At 38.5% G+C, this 24,774-nt stretch overlaps 1 protein-coding gene across 4 annotated transcripts in view; it reads left to right on the top strand.

Moving 5' to 3' along the window:
• ATRN (attractin) overlaps positions 1 to 24,774 on the top strand; it is a 147,388-nt gene that overhangs the window by 25,167 nt on the left and 97,447 nt on the right. For all 4 annotated transcript variants that reach the window (XM_090286101.1, XM_090286102.1, XM_090286104.1 and 1 more), the window contains exons 3-7: positions 1,766 to 1,879; positions 7,530 to 7,658; positions 11,710 to 11,915; positions 12,911 to 13,079; positions 24,477 to 24,567. In XM_090286101.1, the coding sequence (XP_090142227.1) occupies positions 1,766 to 1,879; positions 7,530 to 7,658; positions 11,710 to 11,915; positions 12,911 to 13,079; positions 24,477 to 24,567 (709 nt within the window). The remainder of the gene's footprint in view (positions 1 to 1,765; positions 1,880 to 7,529; positions 7,659 to 11,709; positions 11,916 to 12,910; positions 13,080 to 24,476; positions 24,568 to 24,774) is intronic.

The following is a 24,774-nucleotide window of genomic DNA, read 5'->3' as shown; positions in this document are numbered from 1 at the left end:
TTCTCTTATCCCCACATTCAGCCTATCAGAAAGTTCTGTCCTATTTCCCTCTAGAATATCCCCAGATCCATTTACATTCTTCTTGTCATATTCATCTCTGCAATTATTGTAAGAACCACCATCCTTCCTTTCCTGGGCCCCTGTAATAACCTTGAAATTGGCCTTTTGATTTTTGCTTTTGCCCCTTACCTACCTCTCACTTCTTATCTCATGTGGTTCCCTTGACTTGCTGTTTCAGACATGCTCATTTTCTTCATGTTGCTCGGACACATCAAGTCACATAACTTCTTTCTTCCCCAGACTTTAAGAAGGTGCTGTTTCCTCTGTCTGAAACATTGTTTCCAAGCTTTTCACATGGCTTATTTGTCATTCTAATCTCCTCAAAGCTTTCTGGAGTATTTCCCCACCACGTGTTGTACTACCATATCACACACATTTCCTTTAATTTCTTCACAGTACTCATCACCATCTGAGTTAACTTGTTTATGTATTTATTTAGTTGTTTGCTTAGAGATGTTAGTTAGACAAATAACTTAGGCAGAGGCAAAGTCTAGGCTGGAGACATCTAATTAGGCATCAGCAGGAATTAAATGGTGTTACTAATACCAAGAGCTTTATGGGTGGAGTGTTTATGCCGAAGCCAGGTTGGAGAGTGAAGGGGTGGGTGGGATATGAAGAAATGGAGAGAGCCAGGTCTTCTGTCAAGTTTCACTGTTTAGGGGAGAAGGGGATAGGCCGGGGTAATAGCTAGAAGGAGAGTTGAGATTTAAAGCTTCTTATGTTTAGTGGGGTTTTTGTAAAATATATGATACTTAAGGAGATTTAAATGTGGATGTGGGTGTGGAAGTTCCACATGAGAGGAAGATGTTAAATATTTGAGAGATGGAAGGAGGAGTAGGTAGGTGTATGTTTTGGAAAATGGGAATTTGAGAAATTTTTGTCTGGGTGCTGAGCATAAGCAGGGAGGTGGGACTGAATGGTTTGAAATAATAATTGATAGTAGCAGTTGTGGAGGGAGAGAGTTACTAGTAGGACTGCTGACAGAATTGCAGTGCCATTTGAAGTTGGTTTGTAGTGACCAATAACTGGAACTAGCCTACTCAGTGGTGTGACCTTTTCCTGGCATGGCTTAGTTTTCTTTGGATTCAGTCTAAGTCAAAGCAGGTAACTGTTTTCCTCCAGACCAGTGGTTCTCAACCTGTGGGTCGCGACCCCTTTGGGGATCAAACGACCCTTTCACAGGGTCGCCTGAGACCATCGGAAAACACATATATAATTACATATTGTTTTTGTGATTTATCACTATGCTTTAGTTGTGGTTGGGGGTCACCACAACATGAGGAACTGTATTAAAGGGTCGTGGCATTAGGAAGGTTGAGAACCACTGCTCTAGACCATGGCTTTTGCCAGGTAGTTCTATGAAAAGTCAGAGGGGGAAGTGAGTTTAGAGAATTGTCAGGTGTGTTTGTGAAATAATGTGGTGTGGAATCCTAACTTGAATAAGGACGTGCAGAAATGGAAGGGCTGTTAATGAATGGCTATGTATAGACTATAAGGCCCGAAGAGGCGTAGACGAGGTCTGTTTTATCACTGCATGTTTAGTTATCTCTTACACATAGTAAATACTAAGTAAGTCTTTGACAAATGAAGGAATACTGTTTACTGTTAATTTCTTCTCTCTGTAAATTCTTTAAAAATCTAGCTATATATTTTTTCAAATGTTTGATAATTATGATGATTATAAATTCCTTTCTTTATTCCCCAGGCCAAATAAAATAATGAGACTTCGTTTCAATCATTTTGCTACTGAGTGTAGTTGGGACCATTTATATGTTTATGACGGGGACTCAATTTATGCACCACTAATTGCTGCCTTTAGGTAAGTTCACTCATATAAGTAGTTAATCATATGATTTCTGAATTCAAGCGCATCTCCTAGATTGCATTCTTACTGACTCACCTTCATTATTCCTTAACACATTATTTCATGGAAAGGGTACTAGTGCTGAAGGCCTGACTTGGTTTCCTGTAGCTACTAGGTAGGCTTCTGGGCAGAGTACTTGACCTCTCTTTTTAGTTTCCTGCTCTGTACAGTTGTGATAGTAATATCGTTCATCTACTTCTCAGGGTGGTGGTGAAATTTATGTTTTAAAATTATTTTGTGAATAATATGTTGAATAATAATATTTCTGTGAAAAAATTATATCAAGGGTTACGTTCATTTTAATCCTTGTTGTGTTCCTCATTGCATAGGCCTTCAGAAGATATTTGTTGAATTCAGATATAGAGGGTGTGTGTGTGTGTGTGTGTGTGTGTGTATGTATATGCATTAATAGGAGTGAGGAAAAAATTTTGGAAGAATACATAGAAGATGAGCAGTGGTTATCTGAGGAGAATGAGGAATATATCAATTATACATTGTGATTTTATTTTCAATAAGTATATTTGGTATTAGTAGTTAAAGAAAATAGCTTAATTCCAAATATATGGGGTGTTCTGAATTGTTTTTGGCATTTTAGTTCTTATTAACAATATGTGGCTGTGTTGTTATCTTTTTGACCACATGGACATTTAAAACCATCCTATTTTTCTTCCTTTTACTTGATAGAAGATCTATTAAAATAATATTTTTCTAAAATAGACATCTCCTTAGCCATAGTTGTCAGTTTTTCATGTGCAGCTCACTTTCTGATTATTTTTCCCTCAAATATTTTATATCCTTGACTTTAAATAGAAATCAATTCAACAAATATTTTTTGTACCTCACATGGGACTAGTCTCATGTGGGTGAGGAAGTAACAGAGTAAACAGTACATGAGTTGCCAAAGGACACAGGAGACCAGGGGACTAATGTACCCTTGTGTCTCTTCCCTCCCTTTGGCTTAGAAATCTCTCCAACATATCTATGAACTAAGAACCAGTTTCAAAGATTCACTTATGAGGCCAAAGAGCAGGATGGATAGGCCATGCTAATCATTTAAATGTCATTTGCTAAGTGTTGAGCCATGTATATCTTTATGCCAGAATTGGAAGCATACCTTGCATTATAGCAAGAGGCACACCAGACTTTAACATAAGCACAAAAACCACCTATGGTCGATGTTATCATGGTAGTACTTGTTGGGGGTTCACTTGGTACTGAGTTTGTTCATCCAAATTAATGGAGTCCCTATTATGTACTGGGTACTTTGAATCAGCTTGCCATTAGCCTGTGGGAACATCAACCAAGCAGGTGTGCATAACCAGTCCTGTGATCACCCGGACTCGGTATTTGATGAGCAGACATGTGAATTAACAGCAAGAACAAAACAAGCAGAAGCCTGTAATTGTTCTAATTAACAACTTTTGAGAGAAGCCAAAGTACATGTACATATAACAGGAGAAATTTTAGGTTTCTACAAAAAAGGTTGGTTAACTGATTGTACAAATTAATTCATTGATTGTGTTAAAATTTAACTTATGGCATAGTACTTGAGTATGACTTTTCTAAAATTATAGTGAGAAAAATATGTTTTAAAATTGCAGTTTACCTGAAACACAAAACCTCTAAAGCACAGGTATGCAGAACGATTCGGAAACCACTGTTTAGGCCAAAAGGCCTCATCACAAGATTGGGAACTGAGGGGTGCTTAAGAGTCAGGAGGACTAGGATAGAGGGATCAACCCAGTGGTGATGTGCTGGGGGCCTAGAGTGGAGAGAGTCTGGTGGCAGATAGTTCAGCCAATAAAGAAAAGAAGAATCATACAGGAGTCAGAGGTGTGGACTTGTAATGTGAGTTCTGCTCACATCCCTGTGTGAACTTGAACAGGTCATTTAAGTGCTCTAGTCTTCAGCTTCTAAAACCTAAAATGAGAGTGTTGTACTGTGTTTTCTCCAGGTGTATTGCAACCTATGAAGTTTAGTTTGACTTCAAACTGGTTGATCATGTTTACCTTTTATATATTGAAGTTCTGAATAAAATTTGTTTAATAAACACAATTCCATTACTAGACAAGTTTGAGAACCACTTGAGCAAGTTTTTTCCAATTCTACAACATATGACTTAGTGGTACATTCACTTCAACAAACACATAAAGGTAGCACCATTGTAGAGCAGCTGCTCTGCTAGGATCTGCGGGTATGGAGGTGCTGGGGTGGTAGTGGTGATGAAGCAGTTTTACTCTCTGAGAACATTCTTCAAAGAACACTATTGCTTTTAGAGGTTGGTTTTTTTATTTTTTTTAAGTCAAATGTTGCTGAGAGGCCAGGCCGTTGTTTAGACTGCAGCGAAGAGCTGTTAGAGGAAGCCTTGTGAAAGTGGGAGTCAGTCTCTCCAGCACCCAGCTGAACCTGTGGTCAAATCATGGCAGAGTTAGAGAAGGTAGTTAAAGCTTATTCATTTTTAGAAAGAGGGGAAGGGAGGGAGAGAGGGAGAGAAACATTGGTCGGTTGCCTCTCTTACGCACCCCGCCTAGGGACTGAACCCGCAACCCAGGCGGGTGCCATGACCAGGAATCGAACTGGTGACCTTTCACTTTGCGGAACAGTGCCCAATCAACTGAGCCACGCTGGTCAGGGTGAGGAGCATATAGTCTTACAAGGGGACAGGTGTGGCAAACCGGGGAGTACTAGTAAACGTACATAGTGTATTGGTCAAGTCAGGTTGTACTGTAGGTGTATTCAGAGAGCCCGTGTCTGTCTGGGACAGTTATAAGGTGAATTAAAATATTAAGTGATTTTCAAAAGTGGTTCTAAACAATTAAAAAGTCTGTGTTTAATATATAAGATTAAGAAGAACCCTGGGGCAGGCTGCTCTTGATTTGCTCAAGTTGAACAATTGTTTGCAGCCAAAGCTGCGCCTGCATTTATCTGTCTCCTAAGGGCCAGGGATAGGGCGATGCGAGGCGGCTCAGGGTGAAGCTGAAGGGCACATCTGCAGCATCACTTTCTCACCCACACACTTCCTCGCCTTGCACACTCGGTTGAAGCTGTGTTTGTGTTCTTCTACTCTATAAACGTTTATTTTTTTGTCATAAACTGGTTATTTTATTTTCACACTAGGAGAAAGCAGCACATTCCAGAGGTATCACAATTTCAAGCTTTTGAAGTGAAAAGAAGCAAATGTCTGAGTTCCTCTGACAATGGGGAAGCTGATCCCGTCTCCAGTATCGTGGTTGCCTAGTGCAGATGGCCCTCCCTTCCCTTGTGCGACTCACGCTTTCTCCCTTCACCTGTTCTACCATTCATCCTACACACTGAAGTGTCCCCACACATATAAATAATAAATACCATTAGCAATCACTTACTGAGCACCTAGTGCGGGGCACAGTTTAAGTACTTTACTTGTTTTAACAGTCGATTCTCATTGCATCACTGTGAGGTAGCTAGGATTTCTCTCATTGTGCACTGGAGGAAACTGAGGCTCAGGGTCTGTGACATGCCTAGGCATGTGGAGCAAAGATCGGAGCTCATATCTCTGATCCTGAAGCCTGTGCTAGGATAACAGAGTGCAGGGCCTCCCACATGTGACAGAAGTTCCCAGTCCTTTTCTGTGCCAGTATTTCTTACGGGAAAATGACTTTTGACAAACCTGTTTCCAGGTGGCCCTGCTCTTACAAGTACTTACCCCTTCAGCATTTCAAGGGGTTCAGGTGCATAAAACTGATGAAAACATGATGGTGGTTGAAACCTTTTTTTTGTTTCTAATCCAATGTCACCTCTTCCAAAAGGCCTTCCCTCTCTGCTCTGTCTAAAGTAGCATCTTTGTTGTTTTACTTTGTTCTGTTTCTCTTCATAGCATTTCTCTCTGCCTGGCATTATATATACACACCTGGTGGGGAAGGGAAGGAGCTCTATTTGTTGTTTTTGTAAGGTGAACTCCGCAGGAACTTCTTCATTGTTGTCCTCTTGGTATCTAGAACAGTGCCTCACATGTAAGTGCTGAGTAAATATTTGTTAGTAGATTACATAGTAGAACATTCTTCACTGTTTTGTAACCTCTGGAGCACTTTCAGAGTCCTAGGGTCCTAGCGTTCTGTCTTCATATTAAAAACACTCATTGATTGAAAATCTTGTCCCCTTCTTCTCCCTCTCATACCCTGCTTATTATGTATTCTTGCAGTCATTTTCATATGAATTACATGAAGACCTAAATGTACACATATACTAGGCCTATTGTGCAGCCCCCACCTTACCCCCACGTATCAGAATGCCTTGATGAGGTTCCTTGTTAGTCCTGCAAACCTACAGAGATGTAATGGTTCATTCAACCAACTTCCTGTGGATGATCATACATAGATAGGTGGTTTTCAACCTATTGACGTTCTAAATAGTGCTGTAGTGAGGATTCTTGTATATTTGTCTTTGTGCACACGAGCCAAGTGTTCTTCTACAGATAACTAGAATTGCTACAGCACAGTGAATGAGCATTTGCAATTGTTATAGACCCCGAAGAGGGAGCTTACCTGGTGTGTGCTCTGGGAAAGCAGAGAAGCCAGTGTGGCTGGCGTCGAGTGAGTGAAGGGAAGAGAATAATGGATGAGATATTTGTTCTTGGGTGGTGGTGTGTGTGTGGAGTAGACTACAGAGGGTTTGGTATGGATTTGGGCTTTTACAGAATGAAGTGTGTTGCTGGTGTTGGTGACAGTGCCTCAATAATTGGGCAAAAGATCTGAGCATATGAAGATATGCAGAAGGCAAGTAAACGTGGGGAAAACGATTAACATCAGGAGTATAAAAGAAACTCGGGATTGAAATTTTAAAATCACTTTTCACATATTAAATTAACGAAGCTAAAATAGGACTGGTACTCTTGTTTGCTGAGTGAGGCAGGATGGACCCTTTCGTTCTTTATTGATGGGATTTTGAGTTGGCATGTCTCTTCTGTAAAGCAAGTTGCTGTTATGGGATGAGGACCTTAAAGCCATCATTTAGACCCTTTGACTCAATACTTTTCCTCTCCAAGCACCCAACAAATATTTTAGTATGCTAGAGTCTGAATGAGATAATGAAAGTTCTGAAGGAAGTTTTAGTGAGGCGGGAAATGCTTGTGGTATATTACTGGTAAAATGGAATATAAGCTGTAACCTGGTATCAATTAGGCAAAGAAAATACATCAGAATGCTAATAGTGTTCGGATTATGGGTGTTTGTGTACCAAACTCACTTATTTGTATTTTTACTTTCCATGTCTTTCACTAATATGTATTTGACAAAATTTGTTACGTTCTGTAATTATTGGAGGTTTACTCAGTTTTTCAAAGAAGTATTATAAAAATTTTTATTAAAAAAATAATAGGGCCATTGATTTCAAATCTTTATAGAAATATAACCCAGAATAAAGGAGAGCCTAGCAAAAAGATGCAGATCTATTCCTCAGAGGATTCAGAACTGATAGGGTAGTACCATGCATTTATCAAAGGAAGTTGCCCCTCTTCCTGGAAGTGGTTTTTAAATTGTAAGGATGAATTCCAGCTCTAAATTTGTGTTTGCTACCATGTGATGTGTCTGTGATTGTGTTTCCCTTTATGAGAAGTGTGTTTTCGTTTCAGTGGCCTCATCGTTCCTGAAAGAGAAAGCAATGAGACTGTCCCTGAGGTTGTTGCCACATCAGGTTATGCCCTGCTGCATTTTTTTAGTGATGCTGCTTATAATTTGACTGGATTTAATATCACTTACAAGTAAGATATTTAAGTCTAATTTTGATTTTATTCAAAAGACTGTATACTTTGTTTTAACAATAATAGTCACTAACATATATTGAGGGCTTACAGTGTGCCAGGCATTATGTTAAGTAGTTCAAATGTATTTTCTCATTAGTGGATTTTTATTTTTAATTCAGTGAAATATGGGCACTGTTTTTCTACTTGTTTATAATTGAGGAAACTAGTGGGAAACAGTAAAGTAAATTGACAAGGTGTTGGGACTGTAGTTTCAACCCAGATCTTGCTGCTGTTGAGCTTCTCCTGGAATAAAGGGGCATTTTCTTGCTAAAATGGATTAAAATTGGGGATTTTTGCTAAGTATGATTTAACAAATAGTTGTTATTTTCATATACTCTTGTTGGACCATTGATGAAAACTTAATTGAGGGGATAGAGGAAATGTAGACAGGCAGACTATGGGAATTTGTTGTGATAGGAGAGAGACTAACTTCTGTCTTTTCTCTTTTTTCCTCTTAAGAAACACCTCCTCCCCCCCGATTAAATGAACCTCAGTAAAGGAAGAAGATCTCTCTCACGGGGGGCTGCTCTCTGTGGAGTAGCCCACTCTGTCTCACTGCTTCACTAATAAGCTCACTTTCACTTCAAACTCTAAAAAAGAAAGGAAGAAAAAGATGTTTCTTTTCATAAGTAGCTAAATTCATAAAATGCCATAAGTGAGTGGCATGTGAAAGAGAACTTCTGTGGCCCTCAAAGCCTAACGTACTTACTATTTGGCCTTTTACAAAATAAGTTTGCCAGCTCCTGGCATAGGCACATGTAACCTTTATGTTGGGTTCTTTTTCTGCCCGTTTTCTCATGATCTCAGTATTTATTCAGACTGATTTAAAGCCATCTCTATCTTGATTAGTATTGTGATTCAGTCTTTCAGGCGCCCGGGGTTTGTGACTTGGCAGCCTGGGCAGCTTATCACAGTACCAGCAAGGTGACTTTTAGTGACACAGGCAGGCAGAAAGGCTGGGTTGAGGGGAGAGGCTGATGAGTTTGGTTGGGTACATATGAGATGTCTAAGCAGGACATTGATATTTGGATCTAGGGCTTAGAATTGCTGGCAGGGCTAGGATGTCATCTGGGAATCACTGGCCCGTGGACAGTGACTGACTGACCTGTGGGGCATGTGCAGAATGAAGAAAGGAAGGCAGTTAAGGGGCAGAGGAATGCCAGGGGGTTTTGTTGTCACGGAAGCCCAGAGAAGAAAGCCTCAAGAAGGAGGAAGCTGACAGCTATGAGGTTGAGTAAGCAGAGGAGGCCCTTGGTTGCCCTAACTTGGGAGGGTGGAGTCAGGGGCCTGGTAGGGATGGAAGATCAGAAAGTCTTGGCATTAAGAATGGGACACTCTGAATTTCTTCTCTGAAGGGGAGGGGGGAAATGTGGTATGGATTTAGGCTAGGGCTTCTCAAACTTCACACGCACAGGGATCTTCTGGAGGGTTTATTAGGGCATGTTCCTGGGATCTACCCACAGATCGTTGTTCAGCAGAGCTGGGACCTGAGACTATTTCTGAAATAGCTCCTGGCTGCTGCTGCCGCCGCCTGTATGGTAGCATTGCACTAGCTATTCATTTAGGTCCCATTTTGGGTTCCCTGTAGGTTCCTAGGTCAGGGGCTAGAGGGCACAGGCTTCACTGTTAAATGGCCCCTCGCTGTAGCAGCCTTGGGGGAAAACAGAAACTCAAAGGAGTGAGCACCCCAGGAGAGAAGGCAAGTCAAGCACCCCTTGACATTGGAAGCCCTTTGCCCATCATCACTGGTGAGCTCTTCTAGCTCTGTTGCCAGTATCTTCCTCAGGAATGCATGTTTTTCTTACTCTGACTAGTGTAGGGAGAAGCCTTGATCTCTCCTAGGGACCAGAAGCAAGTAGTATTTGTTAAATAAAGGAATGATGAGGTTATCGTAAATTTTATTAGTTTCTTTGTTCCAAGTCTCTGTTCTTTAAAAAGGAATCCTAAACTATATTAGGGGTCCCAGAACCTATGAAAAGCCAAATAAAATGATGGTCTTTGTCCCAGAAGCACATACATAAAACACTGTCATTCATTTTCCTGGTGTCCTCAGGTTGTACTGAATCCCAGCTTGGGGCTAACCTCAGCTGGAGGACCCTTGAGACTTGTACCGACAGCTTCTCAGATGTTTCCTAATTTTCTTTTAGAAAAAGAAAAAACAGATATGTTTTATTTTCACACAGATTGGCACTGTACCTTATTTCTCATTCTGAGTCATATTTTAAATATAGAAAGTTAGACTGGTTTTTATATTACTTCTATTTAGACAGATATACAAGCAGATGTTTTCATGTATTACTGGCCATTTTTACGTTTTAGAAATACAAAAATAATTTTTGTGTTTTGAGATGTTATGTAACTCACTGCTCCAAAGAATGTTTAACATTAATTTTGGCACTTTAAGTAAACCTATGCCTAAAGGCATTTGAGTGGAGATGTTGAAGTTTAAGGGGAAGTGGAAATTACACTTTCCCTCCTTTAGTTTAAAGGCTGTGTGAGTTACCTCATCCTCTTTGTTTTTCAGTAACGTTAAGTGTTGGTTACCTGCTATTCTCTCGTGTGATTAATAAGTGTGTAGGAAATTGTTTGACATATGCTTAGAATAAGGCATAGATATGAACACATAATGGAACTGCCTTACCTCAGTTTTCTTTCAGGCCTTTTATAAAAATGAAGTGTGATTGTTGTGGCCATTTTAGCATAGCAAGTCCAATCTGAAATTTAGACTTTACTTTTACAAACTTTTGCCTTGCAGACCTTTTTCTTAACAAAGATGAAATTGATATTTATTGAAGCTTTACATATGTGTATTACTATATAGAGACAGTAGGCATCACTTTCTAGAGGCCTACAGGAATGTCATTCAGCTTTTTTACCAAATACTTTCTTCTGATTACTGGGACCTGAAAAGTAGGCAAATTCAATGATCGTAATATAGATTATAAAAATATTGTATACAAATATTTATAAAATTTTATTGTAAGTATATCATAAACTGATGTCTGGGTGTAGGCATGAACAATAAGTTGCTTGTTTTTGTAACTATTTCCTGATTTTCTGACATGTTTTGCTACAAAATTTCTCTTCGGTTTTCTTTACAGGCCTTAGAAGAAATGTGTACTCTCAAAGTATCTTGATAGTCCAGTTATCTTCCCCCTTTTTAAAATCTGATTTATGTCTTTTAAAAGTGCTGTCAGTAAAATTACGTTAACTCATATTATTATGAGACACATTATAATTAAACTCCTGTATTGAGTTAAACTGGCCTTTTCTTCCATCTGAAGTGAGTAGATACACTTACTAAGGAATTTTAAATATACCAATCTGGGCAATAATCTTTAACAAATTACATAAACTTTCAGAGGCTATCCAGAGGGATATATATTTCATGAGGATGTTAGTGTATTGTTGGCAGTTAGTTTTATCCTTTTCCTTTCCAAACTTGCAAGCATGCATCTGGCAGTTTTGTAATGCTCATCATTTGTGGGCTACCAAGAAAAGGATAGTCTTGCCACACTTGAGAAGCTAAGCTTGGACATTTTGCAAGAATCTTTTCTCTCTTTGTAATTTTTTAACTTGTCTCTTCGTAAGAGAATCCGACAAGTTCAATTTAATTTCATTGCTTGCCCTAGCTATGCAGGGTTGGGTTACCCTATTTAGGCTGAAAGGTAAATACTGCAGTTAGGCGTATGAATGGAGACAGTGACATTCTTTTTTTTTTTAAGATTTTGTTTATTTATTTTTAGAGAGAGGGGAAAGGAGGGAGAGAAACATCAATGTGTGGTTGCCTCTGGCGTGTCCCCTACCGGAGACCTGGCCCGCAACCCAGGCATGTGCCCTGGCTGGGAATCAAACCAGCCACCCTTTGGTACGCAGGCTGCTGCTCAATCCACTGAGCCACACCAGCCAGGGCAGATAGTGACATTCTTAAACCTTTCGTGGAGGAAATTCTGCTAAATTATTCCAAGTGTTGCTTTGTTTTGATTTAATTTTCTCCCACTTTTTATAGTTTTGACATGTGTCCGAATAATTGCTCAGGCCAAGGAGAATGTAAGATCAGTGATAGCAGCAACACTGTTCAGTGTGAATGTTCTGAAAACTGGAAAGGTGAAGCATGTGACATTCCTCACTGTGTAAATAACTGTGGTTTTCCTGATCGAGGCATCTGCAATTCCAGTGATGTCAGAGGATGTTCCTGTTTCTCAGAGTGGCAGGGTAGGAGCTTCTTTAATTTTTCTTTCAATTTACAGTATATTCCTAGTTTTTAATAACTTGTAATTGACTTTTTTCCTTGCATCCTTCCCTTTTATGTTATTCAAATGTCAGGTAGTGTTTAGGTTTTCATATCTTTATTGAACTTCTTACAGATCTTTGAATTTCATAGATATGTGGTTGTGATCTCTTGATTTGGGGAGGGGTTTGACATTCTTTTTAATTCATTCATGAAGTTGGAGAACTTGGTATCAGCCATAAGAAGACATAGCAGGGAGGTGGGACAAGAGCTGACAATAATAGTGTCTCCTTGGAAACTTTCAGGATAGAATAAAATTCTAAAGTAGTTAGCTAATGGAGTTATCTGTAGATAAAAATTATTAAAGAAGCTTTAGTAAGTTCTTACTGATTTAGTGATTTTTCTTTATACAGTCATCTCTTCCTCAGACCACTTTTATTGTGAAATGAAATGTGCTTGTTAAAATGCTTTATTTGTTTGGTTTGGCTGAAGTCAAGGAGGTAAATAAATAATTGAAGTATTTGAGTGTCTACCACTGTGCAAATGTTGCAGCAGAAGCCAAATCTCCCAAGAGTGGAGTTTCTTGATTTTCCAGGAAATGGGTAGTTTGTATTATTACTACTGGGACTAGTTTTTACATTTTAGCCCAAAAGGTTTTTTTCATTTGAATTAATAATCCCTTTGTTCTCTTTCCTCTGAGGGCTTTTGAAGCAAGTATTTCATTACTAAAAAATCCTTACCTGGATTTGGTTAGGTCATCATTAAAAATTATGTAATTTTGAATTTTATGAGAGATTACTATTGGTCTCTAGCTTTGAGTAAATTAAAAGCACAAATTAAAGGGATTTGTCTGATACCTAGATGCTAAAGGGAAAGACTACGTATTCTTTAGATATTTGTTACATTTAAAAGATTAAAACTTGAAATGCAATAATATTGAAGCTGCATTTTGTGAAGCTAATTTATTATGTTTTATTAGGCCCTGGATGTTCAATTCCTGTACCAGCTAACCAGTCATTTTGGACTCAAGAGGAATATTCTAACCCAAAGCTTCCCAGAGCCTCTCACAAAGCTGTGGTCAATGGAAATATAATGTGGGTTGTTGGAGGATATATGTTCAACCACTCAGATTACAGCATGGTTCTAGCGTAAGTTGTTTTAAACACTTTTGCAAGAAGCTTAGCTTTCCATTTTGAAAATTTATAAAGTAGAGATAAGCAAAAGGAAAAGAAATCACCAGTAATTCCATAACCTGGTGGAAAATCTCTGTTAATATTTTGGTAGTAGTATTCCAGACTTTTTTGATATATCCTTAGTTTTTGAAATTGGGAGCTACAAAGAATTCATTGTAATAAATAATAATTCATCTCTTCCACATATATCTCATTGTTTTGCTTTAGGTCATAGAGGTTCTGTGTAAATAGGGGATTACTTTATCTTTTCATTTAATTAACATATCTATAGGTCAAATGTTTGAATTTATAGTTTACTAGTGGAAAGTATGTCAATTGTCTGATATTTCCCAGAGTTCAAGGTCAATTTGCTGGTCTCTTGCCACTCATCTTGAAAGGAGGATATATGTTGTCATAGTGGAATTAGCTATAGAGATTGACTTTTGGAAGAAATTTATCAACACTTATGCTGATTTTGTGCTGGCAGTGTTTTCTAGGCATTTTCTATTAATGAAGATTGTCAAAGACTAGCACCTGTTCTTTAAGGGATTCTGGAAATATGGCACTGGTCACATAGTTTCTGAATCTCCCTCAGATATAGTCATTAAAACACACAAAACAACAAGGAAACACACAAAAACACATGGGTCAAAAATATCAAAACTTGGTTAGAGATATCTACACAAACGGGTATGGCTAAACCAACGGCAGCTGCAAGACCTGTGTGGTATCGCCGTCTGTGCAGGAGGAAGCAGAGGGGAGCAGTGAGTCCACTGAAGGGTACAGTACACCTGGAAGGGGCTTACTTGGAAACTCAGCCAGCTATTTGAGAATAGCAGCTGGAATTAGCAAATTTTTTGCGTATTCTAGAAGTGGAGTACTTTCAAGGGATATGTGGTCGGATCTGAAGGGACTGTAGCAATTTATGCCTTATTAACTCTCAAGATGAACCAGCCAAAATCTCCTTATAGGAGAAAGTTCCATACTGGGAAGAAACTGCTGGGAAGGGGATTCAAATTGAAGAGGATAAGAGCAATAGAGACAAAATTTCAGATAATAGTCAGGAAAGGAAACAGAGCGATGAGATCTCAACAAGTAAACTGCCATATATTTGACACTATACTACAATAGAAGGGTGAGCTATAGAGCTAAGAAATTAGAAAACTATTTCCAGCAAAGCCTCTTCTGTAAAAATTCAGGGAAAAGTAATTGTACTTAAAATTGATCAACAGAAAAATATCACAGTCAAATATAGGAAGTTATCACACGATGACAGACAATAAGGAGTACAATACACCCTTTCATCATACCTGAAAGACAGTAGAAAAATATGCTCACAAAATTGATGAAAATTATAACTTAATATTCCAAACAAACTGAAATACAGTAAGAAAATGACATAAGACATGAAAGACTAATATAATAAAATTCATTAATTAGATGATAGACATTAGGGAAGAATTTTAAAATAATTTCCGAATTAAAGACAAACCTAGAAGGAATTCAGAGTAGATGAACATAACAGACACTCCTTTAGGAAAGGAAATAGAAAAACTCATAAAGAAGGTCTCCTTTCCCTACCCTTTGTGATAAGTACCGTTAAGAATGCTGGAAATTGACTTCTGGCCAAGATGGAGCTGTAGGTAGACACACTGCGTCTTCCTCCTCAACTAAGAAGGAATACAACTACCTCAAAAACTAGAGACAACCAGAAGTTCCAGAAAATCGAGCTGCATGGAAGTCCAACAAACAAAGATATAAAGAAGAAATATTCATCCAGACAGGAGGGGTAGGACTGGGGCAGAGAGGACGCACTGTGGAGGCAGTGACAGCAGCTGTGCCCAGCTGGCAGAAAGCACAGTCACACATTAAAAGAAATCTCCTAGCACCAAACCAGACCGTGCAGCTCACAGTTCTAGCGCTAGGGAAAAATAAAGCCTCATTGGCTTCTGACTGTGAAAACCAGTGGAGTTTGGGATGGAGGAAGAAACTGCCAGTCTCTCAGCAGAGTCCATTTGTTTAGAGGGTCCCCGTGGTCCTAGAACATCTGCAGACCCACCCATTCTGGGACCCATGGCCAGTGCAGCAGCTAGAGGGGCACCAGTCCCATATGGAAAGTGGGAGAAGTGCCTGGAAAAGGGATGAGTGCTGGGCAAGTGACATTATTCTCTCTAAGACCCCTGCCCCCCACAAACAGCACCATAACATGGTGAAACGGGTTGCCCAATACTAATAACTAAGGCTCCGCCCCTTACAACATAACTGGTGTGACAGCTCTACCTAAGACACAGAGGCAAGCATAGGAGCCTGTCAAGTTGAGGAGACAAGAGAGGTATGGCCCAAAAGTGGGAACAGATCAAGGTTCCAGTGGGAGAACTAAGCGATGAGGAGATAATCAACCTAACAGATGAAGAGATAGCCAGCTTGACAGATGCAGAATTCAAAACACTGGTGATAAGGATGCTTACAGGCTTGACAGATATGCTTGAGTATGGCAAACACAGAAAGGAAGAAGTAAAGGCTAGGCTAAGTGAAACAAAGGAAAATCCATACAAAGCCAATGGTGAAGGGAAGGAAACCAGGGTTCAAATCAGTGATTTGTACATAAGGAAGAAATAAACAACCAATACAGAAGGAAGAAACAAGAATTGAAAAAAAACAAGGAGAGGCTTAGGAACCTCTGAGTCAACTTTAAACATACCAACATCTGAATCATAGGGGTGCCAGAAGGAGAAGAGGAAGAGCAAGAAATTGAGAACTTATGTGAAAAGGTAATGAAGGGAAACTTCCTTAATTTGGCAAAGGAAATAGACATGCAAGTCCAGGAAGCACAGAGAGTCCTAAACAAGCTAGACCGAAAGAGGACCGCACCAAGACACATCATAATTAAAATGCCAAAGTGTAAAGATAAAGAGAGAATCTTAAAAGCAGCAAGAGAAAAGAAGAGAGTTATCCTACAAAGGGGTGCCTATAAGACTATCAGCTGATTTCTCAAAAGAAACTTTGCAGGCAAGAAGGGACTGGCAAGAACTATTCAAAGTGTTGAAAAGCAAGAACCTATAACCAAGATTACTTCATCCAGCAAAACTATCATTTAGAATGGAAGGGCAGATAAAGTGCTTCCCAGACAAGGTAAATCTAAAGGAGTTCATCATCATCAAGCCCTTATTATATGAAATGTTAAAGGGACTTAATTAAGAAAAAGAGGATCAAAATTATGAACATTAAAATGACAAAAAACTCAGAACTTCTATTAACAACAGAACCTAAAAAAATAAATATATAAGCAAACAATCAGAATAGGAACAGAATCATAGATATGGGGATCATTTGGAGGGTTATCAGCTGGGAAGGAGAAAGGGGAGAAATGGGGAAAATGGTGCAGGGATTAAGCAGCATAATTGGTAGGTACAAAACAGGGGGAAGTTAAGAATAATATAGGAAAGGGTGAAACTAGAGAACTTATATACATGACCCATCCCATGGACATGAACTAATGTGGGTGGGATTACTGGAGGAAACGGGATACTGGGTGTAAGCGAGGAAAGGGAGAAGAAATTGGGACAACTGTAACAGCATAATGAATAATATATACTTTAAAAAACGAATGTGAGAAAACTCTGAAAGATAGAAAGAAGGTAGTCTTGCTAGGAGCCTCTGGACTCAAGGAATGATATGCTAGTAGGTTCCAAGGGCTTTCTTTTTGTCTCCTGTATCCAAGACTTGATGTTAGAAAAGTTAGCAGTCTGGAAATGCCAGTAGGCACAAGCTGAAAAAGCCTCAGAAAAAACCTTTTTTTATCTAGACCAAGGACAAGGAAGGAGACAGCTTAGTAAAGTCAAAAGTTTTATATAGTAACCACTCTACTCTAGCCAAACACCACAGAACTGTGGCTCCACCCCAACCCCTGAGAGCAAAGTCTGAGTGGAGAGTTTAGATTTCCACCCTTGCCAAGACCTAGTGAGGTGCTCTAATCCCCTGGCAGGATAATGTTAGAGAAGTCCAGTTAAGGAACTGGGACCTTCTTCACCAGGTGGTAATGAGGCCTCCCACCCCTCTGGGATCAGTGGAAACCTTATAGGCAGTCTGGACTTCTACTGTCATCTTGCAGGAAGGGCAGTAGTGAGTCTGCCTTCTCCCTTCCCACTGGAGTAGTGTCAAGAGGAGGCCTGCTCTAGGATTTAAGATCCAGCATATCATGTCATGATGCGCAGAATGTTCAGATATCAACTGAAAATCATTTGTCGGACTTCCAGCCAAGATGGAGGCTTAGACTGATACGCTCTGTCTCCCTCCACAACTAAATAGGAATACAACTGCCTCAAAACCAAAGATAACCAGAAATTCCAGAAAATAAGACTACATGAAAGCCCAATATATGAAGTTATAAGCCAGCGGTGCTCATCTGGACGGGTAGGAGGGGCGACCGGAGCAGAAAAGTCGGGCGGTGCTGTCTGTGCTGGCAGTGGGGGTAACGGCGGGACTGCGAGAAATGCCAGGGGAGCAATCTCAGCTGCAGTCGAGACCCGTCAGCTCGCGATTCCAACGCTGGGGAAGGCAGACCCCCATTGCCTCTGACTGTGAGGCCCAGAGGGCGTGGGGACAGAGGAGGAGACTCCTGGTCTCTCAGTGGAGAGTAATGGCAGGAATCCATCTTGGACCCCCACCCCCACACAAAGCTCCACAGAGCAGTGAAAAAGGTCACCGGTGGCCAGGTAGTGATGAGTGCACGGGGCTCCGCCCCCTATAGCCCTCCCAGAAAGCAAAGGTAAACAGAAAACTTTCAGGATGAAGCACCATGATTGAAATCCCAGTGATGCAGCTCACCAGAGCAGATGAGGGACCTAACTGATGAGCAAATAGGGAATCTTTCTGAGGCTCAGATCAGAGCTATAGTCATAAGGTGGCTTACAGAATTAACAAGAGATTGGAACAAGACAGGGAAGGAATGAAAACTAGTCATACTGAAATGAATGAAAACACATATGAGACAAGTGGTGAGGAAATGAAAACCATAGATCAAGAAATTGGAACATAGGGAAGGAACAAACAATCAACCAGTGCAGAAAGAGGAAACAAAAAGTGAGGAATGCAAGGAGAGGCTCAGAAACCTCTGGGACAGCTATAAGCGAATGAACATTCGAATTATAGGATTGCCAGAGGATGAAGAAGAAGAACTAGAAATAGAAAAATTATGTGAAAAAATAGTGAAGCAGAACTTCCCAAACTTGAGGAAGGAAATAGACTTACAGGTCCAGGAAGCACAGAGAGTTCCAGAAAAACAGGACCCCGGGAGAACCACTCCAAGACACATTATAATCAAATTGTCAAAAATTAAAGATAAAGAGAGAATCTTAAAAGCAGCAAGAGAGAAGAAAAGAATTATGTACAAAGGGGTCCCAGTTATATTGTCAGTTGATTTCTCAAAGGAGACCCTGCAGGCAAGAAGGGACTGGCAAGAAATATTCAAAGTAATGAAAATCAAAAAGCTACAGCTACGAATACTCTATCCAGTGAAACTGTTATTCAGAATAGATGGGCAGAGAAAGTGCTTCGAGGACAAAGTAAAACTGAAGGAGTTCATCAGATCCAAACCACTATTATATGAGATGTTAAAGGGACTGGTTTAGAAGGAGGAGGATCAAAATTTTGAACATTCAAAATGAAATCTTCATCACAACCACCAACAACAGAAGCTAGGGAATCAAAACAAAGGCAAACTAAGTAGGCAGTGAGAGTGGAAAAAGAATTATAGGTATGGGGAACATATTGGGGGGAGGTCAGCAGGGAGGGGGGAGGAGGGAAGGGAGGGAGATGGTACAGGTATTAAGCATAGTTGGAGGGAATGGAGTAGACAGGAAGTGGTTGAGAAGAACTATAGCACAACCAATGGATATGGACTAAAAGGGGAGGACAACTGGAGTGAGAGGCATCACTGGGTGGAGGGGAGCAGAGGGAAAAGAAATTGGGACAACTGTAACAGTATAATCAGTAAAACATATTTTTAAAAAAGAAAATCATTTGTCATGTTAAAAGCCAGAAAAATCTAAACTTGAATCAAGAGACACTGACACCAAGATGACACAGTTACTAGAATTATGCTTTAATGAGTGATTATAGAACACTTGAAACAAAATAGAAAGTCTCACCAGAGAAACAAGATAAAAAGAAAAATTAAATTAAATTTTAGAGGTGAAAAATGACCAAAACAAAAATCTCTGTGAATAGGTTCAACAGCAGAATGGAAAGGACAGAAGAAAGAATCATTGAACTTGTAGATAGAACAATAGGAATTCTTTAGTCTGAATAACAGAGAGAAAATAGAATGTTAAAAAAAAATGAATAGAAATTCAGAGACGTGTGGACTATAAAAAACATCTTAGGATTTTTCAAGATTGTGGTGAAGTAGGTAAATCTTGAATACACCTCTGCTAGGACTAAACTGGAAATACAACTAAATTAGGGGACAATCACCCTTAAAGACTAGCTGAAGAGAACTCTCACAACCAAGGAAGTGCAGAAGAAGCTACACCAAGACTGCTTTTCTTTTTTGTCAGCATCTGCACAGCAGCTTGCACACTGTGGTTAGGGTTGACCCTCACAGTCAGCCAGTCTCAGGGTTGATCCCATGCATGAACAGGCCAACAGCAATCAGGATTCAATTATGATAGGAGAGCACATATAACTCACATAAGGGACATTCCTAGAGCACCTGACTTATATAACTGGTGAACATTTATGCACCTAACATAGGAGCACCTAACTATGTAAAGCAGATCTTGATGGACATAAAGGGAGAGATAGACAGTAATACAGTGGAACCTCAGTTCTCAAACTTAATTCTTTCAGGAAGGCTGTTCATGAAATGATTTTTTTTTTAAACCAAATCTCCTTTGTTGCCTGAGAAGCACATGACTGATCATACAGGTATCAGCATGAATGGTTTGTCAGGTGAAGAACTGAAGTTTTGTAAAGCAATTGAGATATTTTTCCCATGAACAACTTGGTCAAGACCAAATTGTTCAAGATGGGGGATGTTTAAGAACTGAAGTTTGACTGTACCGTCATAGTAGGGAATTTTGACACCACATTGACATCAATGGATAGATCTTCCACATAGAAAATCAGCAAGGAAATAGTGGCCTTAAATGACACAGTAGATCAGATGGATTTAATTGGTATCTTCAGAGCAGTTCACCCCTAAGCAGCAGAATATACATTCTTTTCAAGTGTACATAGAACATATTCTAGGATAGACCACATGTTAGGACACAAAACAAGTCTCAATAAATTAAGAAAATTGAGAATATTTCAAGCATCTTCTTTGACCATAATGGTATAAAACTAGAAATCAACCACAGGGAAAAAACCCCCTGAAAAACACACCAAGTCATGGAGGCTAGATGACATGCTAGTAAACAATGAATAGATTAACAGTGAGATCAAGGAAGAAATCAAAAGTTATCTTGAAACGAACAAAAATGAGAACACAGCAATCCAAAATCTTTGGGGCACAGCAAAAGCAGTCCTAAGAGGGAAATTCATAGCATTACAGGCCTACCTCAGGAAACAAGAAAAAAACAATCTATCTTTACACTTAAAGGAACTGGAAAAATCAACAACAAACACAGCCCAAAGTCAGCAGAAGGAAGCAAATAATATCAGAGCAGAAATACGTACTTTCTTTTCATTTTTCAAATCTCCACCACATTTTTCTCCTATTTTTATTCTCAGCTGATGGCCTTGCTTCCTGTTTCTATTTTTAAAGATAAAGGTTATCAGCAAGGACTTATGTAAACCTCCACCACCACTTTTAGCCATTACCTACATCTCTTCTCATTTATTATGTCTCCTCTTTCTGTATATTGGAGTTGTCAGACCATTTCTGTTATCAGTCATGATGACAATGTTCTATATTTACAATGTCATGTACTAGCCACATATGGTTACTGAGAACTTGAAATGTGGCTAGTGTGACTGAGGAGCTGAATTTTAAATTTTCTATTCTTAATCTTCATCGTACTTGATCTTTCATCAACATTTGATATAGCCGTTCCCTTCCCTCTCTTTTAAGTTTTCTTCACTTGGCTTCCAGAATATCACAATCTCTTGATACTTATTCCTTCTCAGTCTCCTTAGCTGGTTCCTTTTTAACTGACTGACTTCTGAATGATGTTGTGCCAATGGGCTCAGCCTTTGGTCCACCTTCTGTGAGAATGTATATTCATTATCTTTGTGATCTCGTGTAATATCTTGGTCTTTAGGCTATGACTCCCAAATTCATAGCTGCTGTTTAATAAATATTTTAAAGTCAGTGTGTCTAGAATTGGTCTTTCCTCCAGCCTTTCTTGCTCCAGATGCCTCTCGGTTAATAACCACTCCATCCTTGTACTTGCTTAAGCCTGAAATTTCGGAGTCATCTTTCATTTCTTGTTTTTTCTCACCCTGTATTGATACGTGTTTTCAGAAGCGGAAGTTGTCTCTCTCAGAAAATACCTTCCATAGTCAGAACTCCACAAAACTGTTCCAGTGATATGCAGTTAATTTTGTAAAACCATTTTCTTGTAGAGTTTTAAGTTATTTTTAACCTAAAGTATAATATTGTGTTCTTAAAAATAGTGAGAAATATAGAGAGAGAAAGAGAGGGAGGGAGAGAAGAAGAGGGAAAGAGGGCCAGGGAGAGACAATGAGAATGACTCAGACTTCTCCAGCTTTCTAAGCAGAAAAGCAAGCCACATAAAAGGAGGGAAAATCATACTGGTCTCAGACTTCTCCATAGCAACATTTAATAACAGCATACAAGGGAGCAGTATCTGCAAATTTCCTAAGGAAGGAAAAGATGGCTCAAGGATATTATACCCAGCCAAAGTGTCATTCAGCTGTAAAGCTAGCAAGCAGATACTGTTCTTAAACATGAAAGAATGTAGAAGAAGGAATACATATGAGCTCAACTAGAAAAAGGCTACTTGACAGTGAAATCCAGCCAATTAAGAATTAGACTCAAGAAAGAGAAATTGTGGCAAGAGAACTGTAAAGAGATTGAGCTAAAATATAGACCCAGTACTAAATAACTATGGATTTATAGTTATAGAATGGAATATGAATGTTATGAACATGGACAATAGCAAAAATCGGGAGAAGAAATGGGAGGGAATGTGAGTTCTAAAATTTTCAACTTTCAAAGCAGGGAGTGAATGGATTCTGTCCAAAATAAAATTGTATAGAACTTAACTAAAATGAATTCAACCTTCATATTTTTCATGTATTTTAAAAATGTAGAATATTCAAACAATACATAAAATCATAGGTGGTATTAATTTATGTAAATTTCACTTTATTATTTTTAATAGTTTATATATTTTTTATTACCATTTATCCCCATATATCCTTTTCCACCTCCACCCACTCCCCAAAGTCACCATTTTATTAAATTTGTTTCATATTGTATATCTAACACTTAAGACAAAAATAACAGCTTAGAGGAAAATAATGAATACTAATGTACTTACCACTCAGGTTAGGAAGTAAAACATTGCTAACGTAGTTATTAGACCCCTGCATGACCCTCCAAAATCCCAGAGATAATTAATATTCTGATTTAGTGGTATCATTTATTCATATACATATTTTTACACTTTAAATATATATGAACATATATATGAACATATAATAGAATTAATAAAGTTTCTATTTTTAGTCTTTATAGAAACAGTATTCTGTAGTTAATTTTTTTAGCTTTACATTATTTTGAGAATTATGTTAATATGTTGCTTGAGTGTATTTGTTTTTCACTATTATATAGATATTCTATAATATATTAATCCATTTTCTATTGATGGACATTTGTTTCCCTTTTTGCTATTCGGTTATGATAAAACTTTCTTACATCTTCTTGTTCACATATAGTAATGGTTTGTATAATTAAAAAAACTTTGATTATTCAGGGAAACTTATAAAATAAACATTTAAAAGTGTAATGATAGCATTAGTTTCCCTTTGCTTTTTAAAATTACATTACATAAAAGTTAAAATTAACCCTATTTATTAAACTTATTGTCTATAGCATGCTCCCCTTTGTATATATATGTAGTATCACTGTTCTTCTATCTATATACATGCATAGAAAATGTGGAATAATGTTTACGTAATGATATTCATTTTTAGGTGATGGAATGTGAGATCATTTTAAAAATTTTAGCTCCTTATATTTTGCATTAGTTACATTCTTCATAATGAGTATCTGATTTTAATAAAAACCGTAGAGTGATATCTTCTTTTTATTTTTAAGCTTTAGTTATTTATTTATTTTTAGAGAGAGGAGAAGGGAGGGAGAAAGAGAAGGAGAGAAACATCGATGTAAGAGAGAAATATCAACTGCTTGCCTTCCACTCAAGCGCCAACCAGGGACTGAACCTGCAACTCCAGCATTGCCCTGACTGAGAATTGAACTGGCAACCTTTCAGTTTGTGGGACTTCGCCCAACCAGCTGAACCACAGGGCGAAAACAGTAAAGTGATATTTTCCTCAAAGGCATACAAACTAAAAGTGAATATTCTACGACAGTGAATATAAAAAAGAAAAGAAAAAAAAGATAGTGAATGTGATTAAGCTGCCAAGCAGTAGTATAGATAGATGATTAAATGATTTTCTTTTTGGCTTTTTTAAAAAAAATAAAATGTACTGTATTCATAGTAAACTGAAATGTTATGATGATATTACAGCTTTCTTTAAAATATGAGTTTTTAAAAACTAGGTGAAGAAAAGGGAGAGATATGGCCAGATTGCTTAGTTGGTTGGAGCATCTTCCCATACACCAAAAAGGTTGCCAGTTCTGTCCCTGGTCAGGGCACATACCTAGGTTGCAGGGCTAGTTTGGCCAAGTATGGGAGAAAACCAATTGATGTCTGTCTCTCTCTCTCCCTCTTTCTCTGATCTATAAGCATATTCTCAGGTGAGGATTTAAAGAAAAGGAAAAGGAGAGTTAGGAATTTTCTTTTATTATCCCCCTTTGAGTACCTATCTTCAATTTTACATGATTAAATAAAAGATGAGTTATGATAATAAAAGTTTAAGTTCTTTGAGTATACTGCAACCTCCAAGTTATTTAGAGTGCTTATAGAAGAGGTTTTCAGGAAGCATTAGAAACTTCCAATAGATTTATTTCTTTCCTGTCCCAGGGCTTTGCAGCCCAGCCTTTCTTTCTGAGTTCTCATATGCATAGTAGGCCCAGATGTTAGTTTGTTTGCCCAGGTACCTCCCTATATGCATGGCAAATGTAATGAGCATCTCCAAACTGGATTATATCACAAATAAGAGAGTACGAGATATTCTGTTTTATCATTTGGGTGAAAATATGATCTGTTTGTTTTGTAGGTATGACCTTGCTTCTAGGGAATGGCTTGCACTGAACCGTTCTGTGAACAATGTGGTTGTTAGATATGGCCATTCTTTAGCATTATACAAGGTAAAATGTCTCCACCCTGCACTGAGCTAGAAACTTAGCTCTTCCATAGTGACTTTAACATATTATGTGGTTGAAAAACTACTTAATGTTGTTTCTTTCATAATCTTTTGGTTGTGGTCAAAAACACACATCACATGAAATTTACCATCTTAACCATTTTTAAGTGTACAATTCAGTGGTATTAAGTACATTCATTATGTTATGCAA

The sequence above is a fragment of the Furipterus horrens genome, unplaced genomic scaffold (genome assembly GCF_987537825.1).
Source record: "Furipterus horrens unplaced genomic scaffold, mFurHor1.1.pri manual_scaffold_8, whole genome shotgun sequence".
Lineage (NCBI taxonomy): Eukaryota > Metazoa > Chordata > Mammalia > Chiroptera > Furipteridae > Furipterus > Furipterus horrens.
The sequence above is the reverse complement of the archived record's forward strand: the minus strand, read 5'-3'. Positions and strand labels throughout refer to the sequence as shown.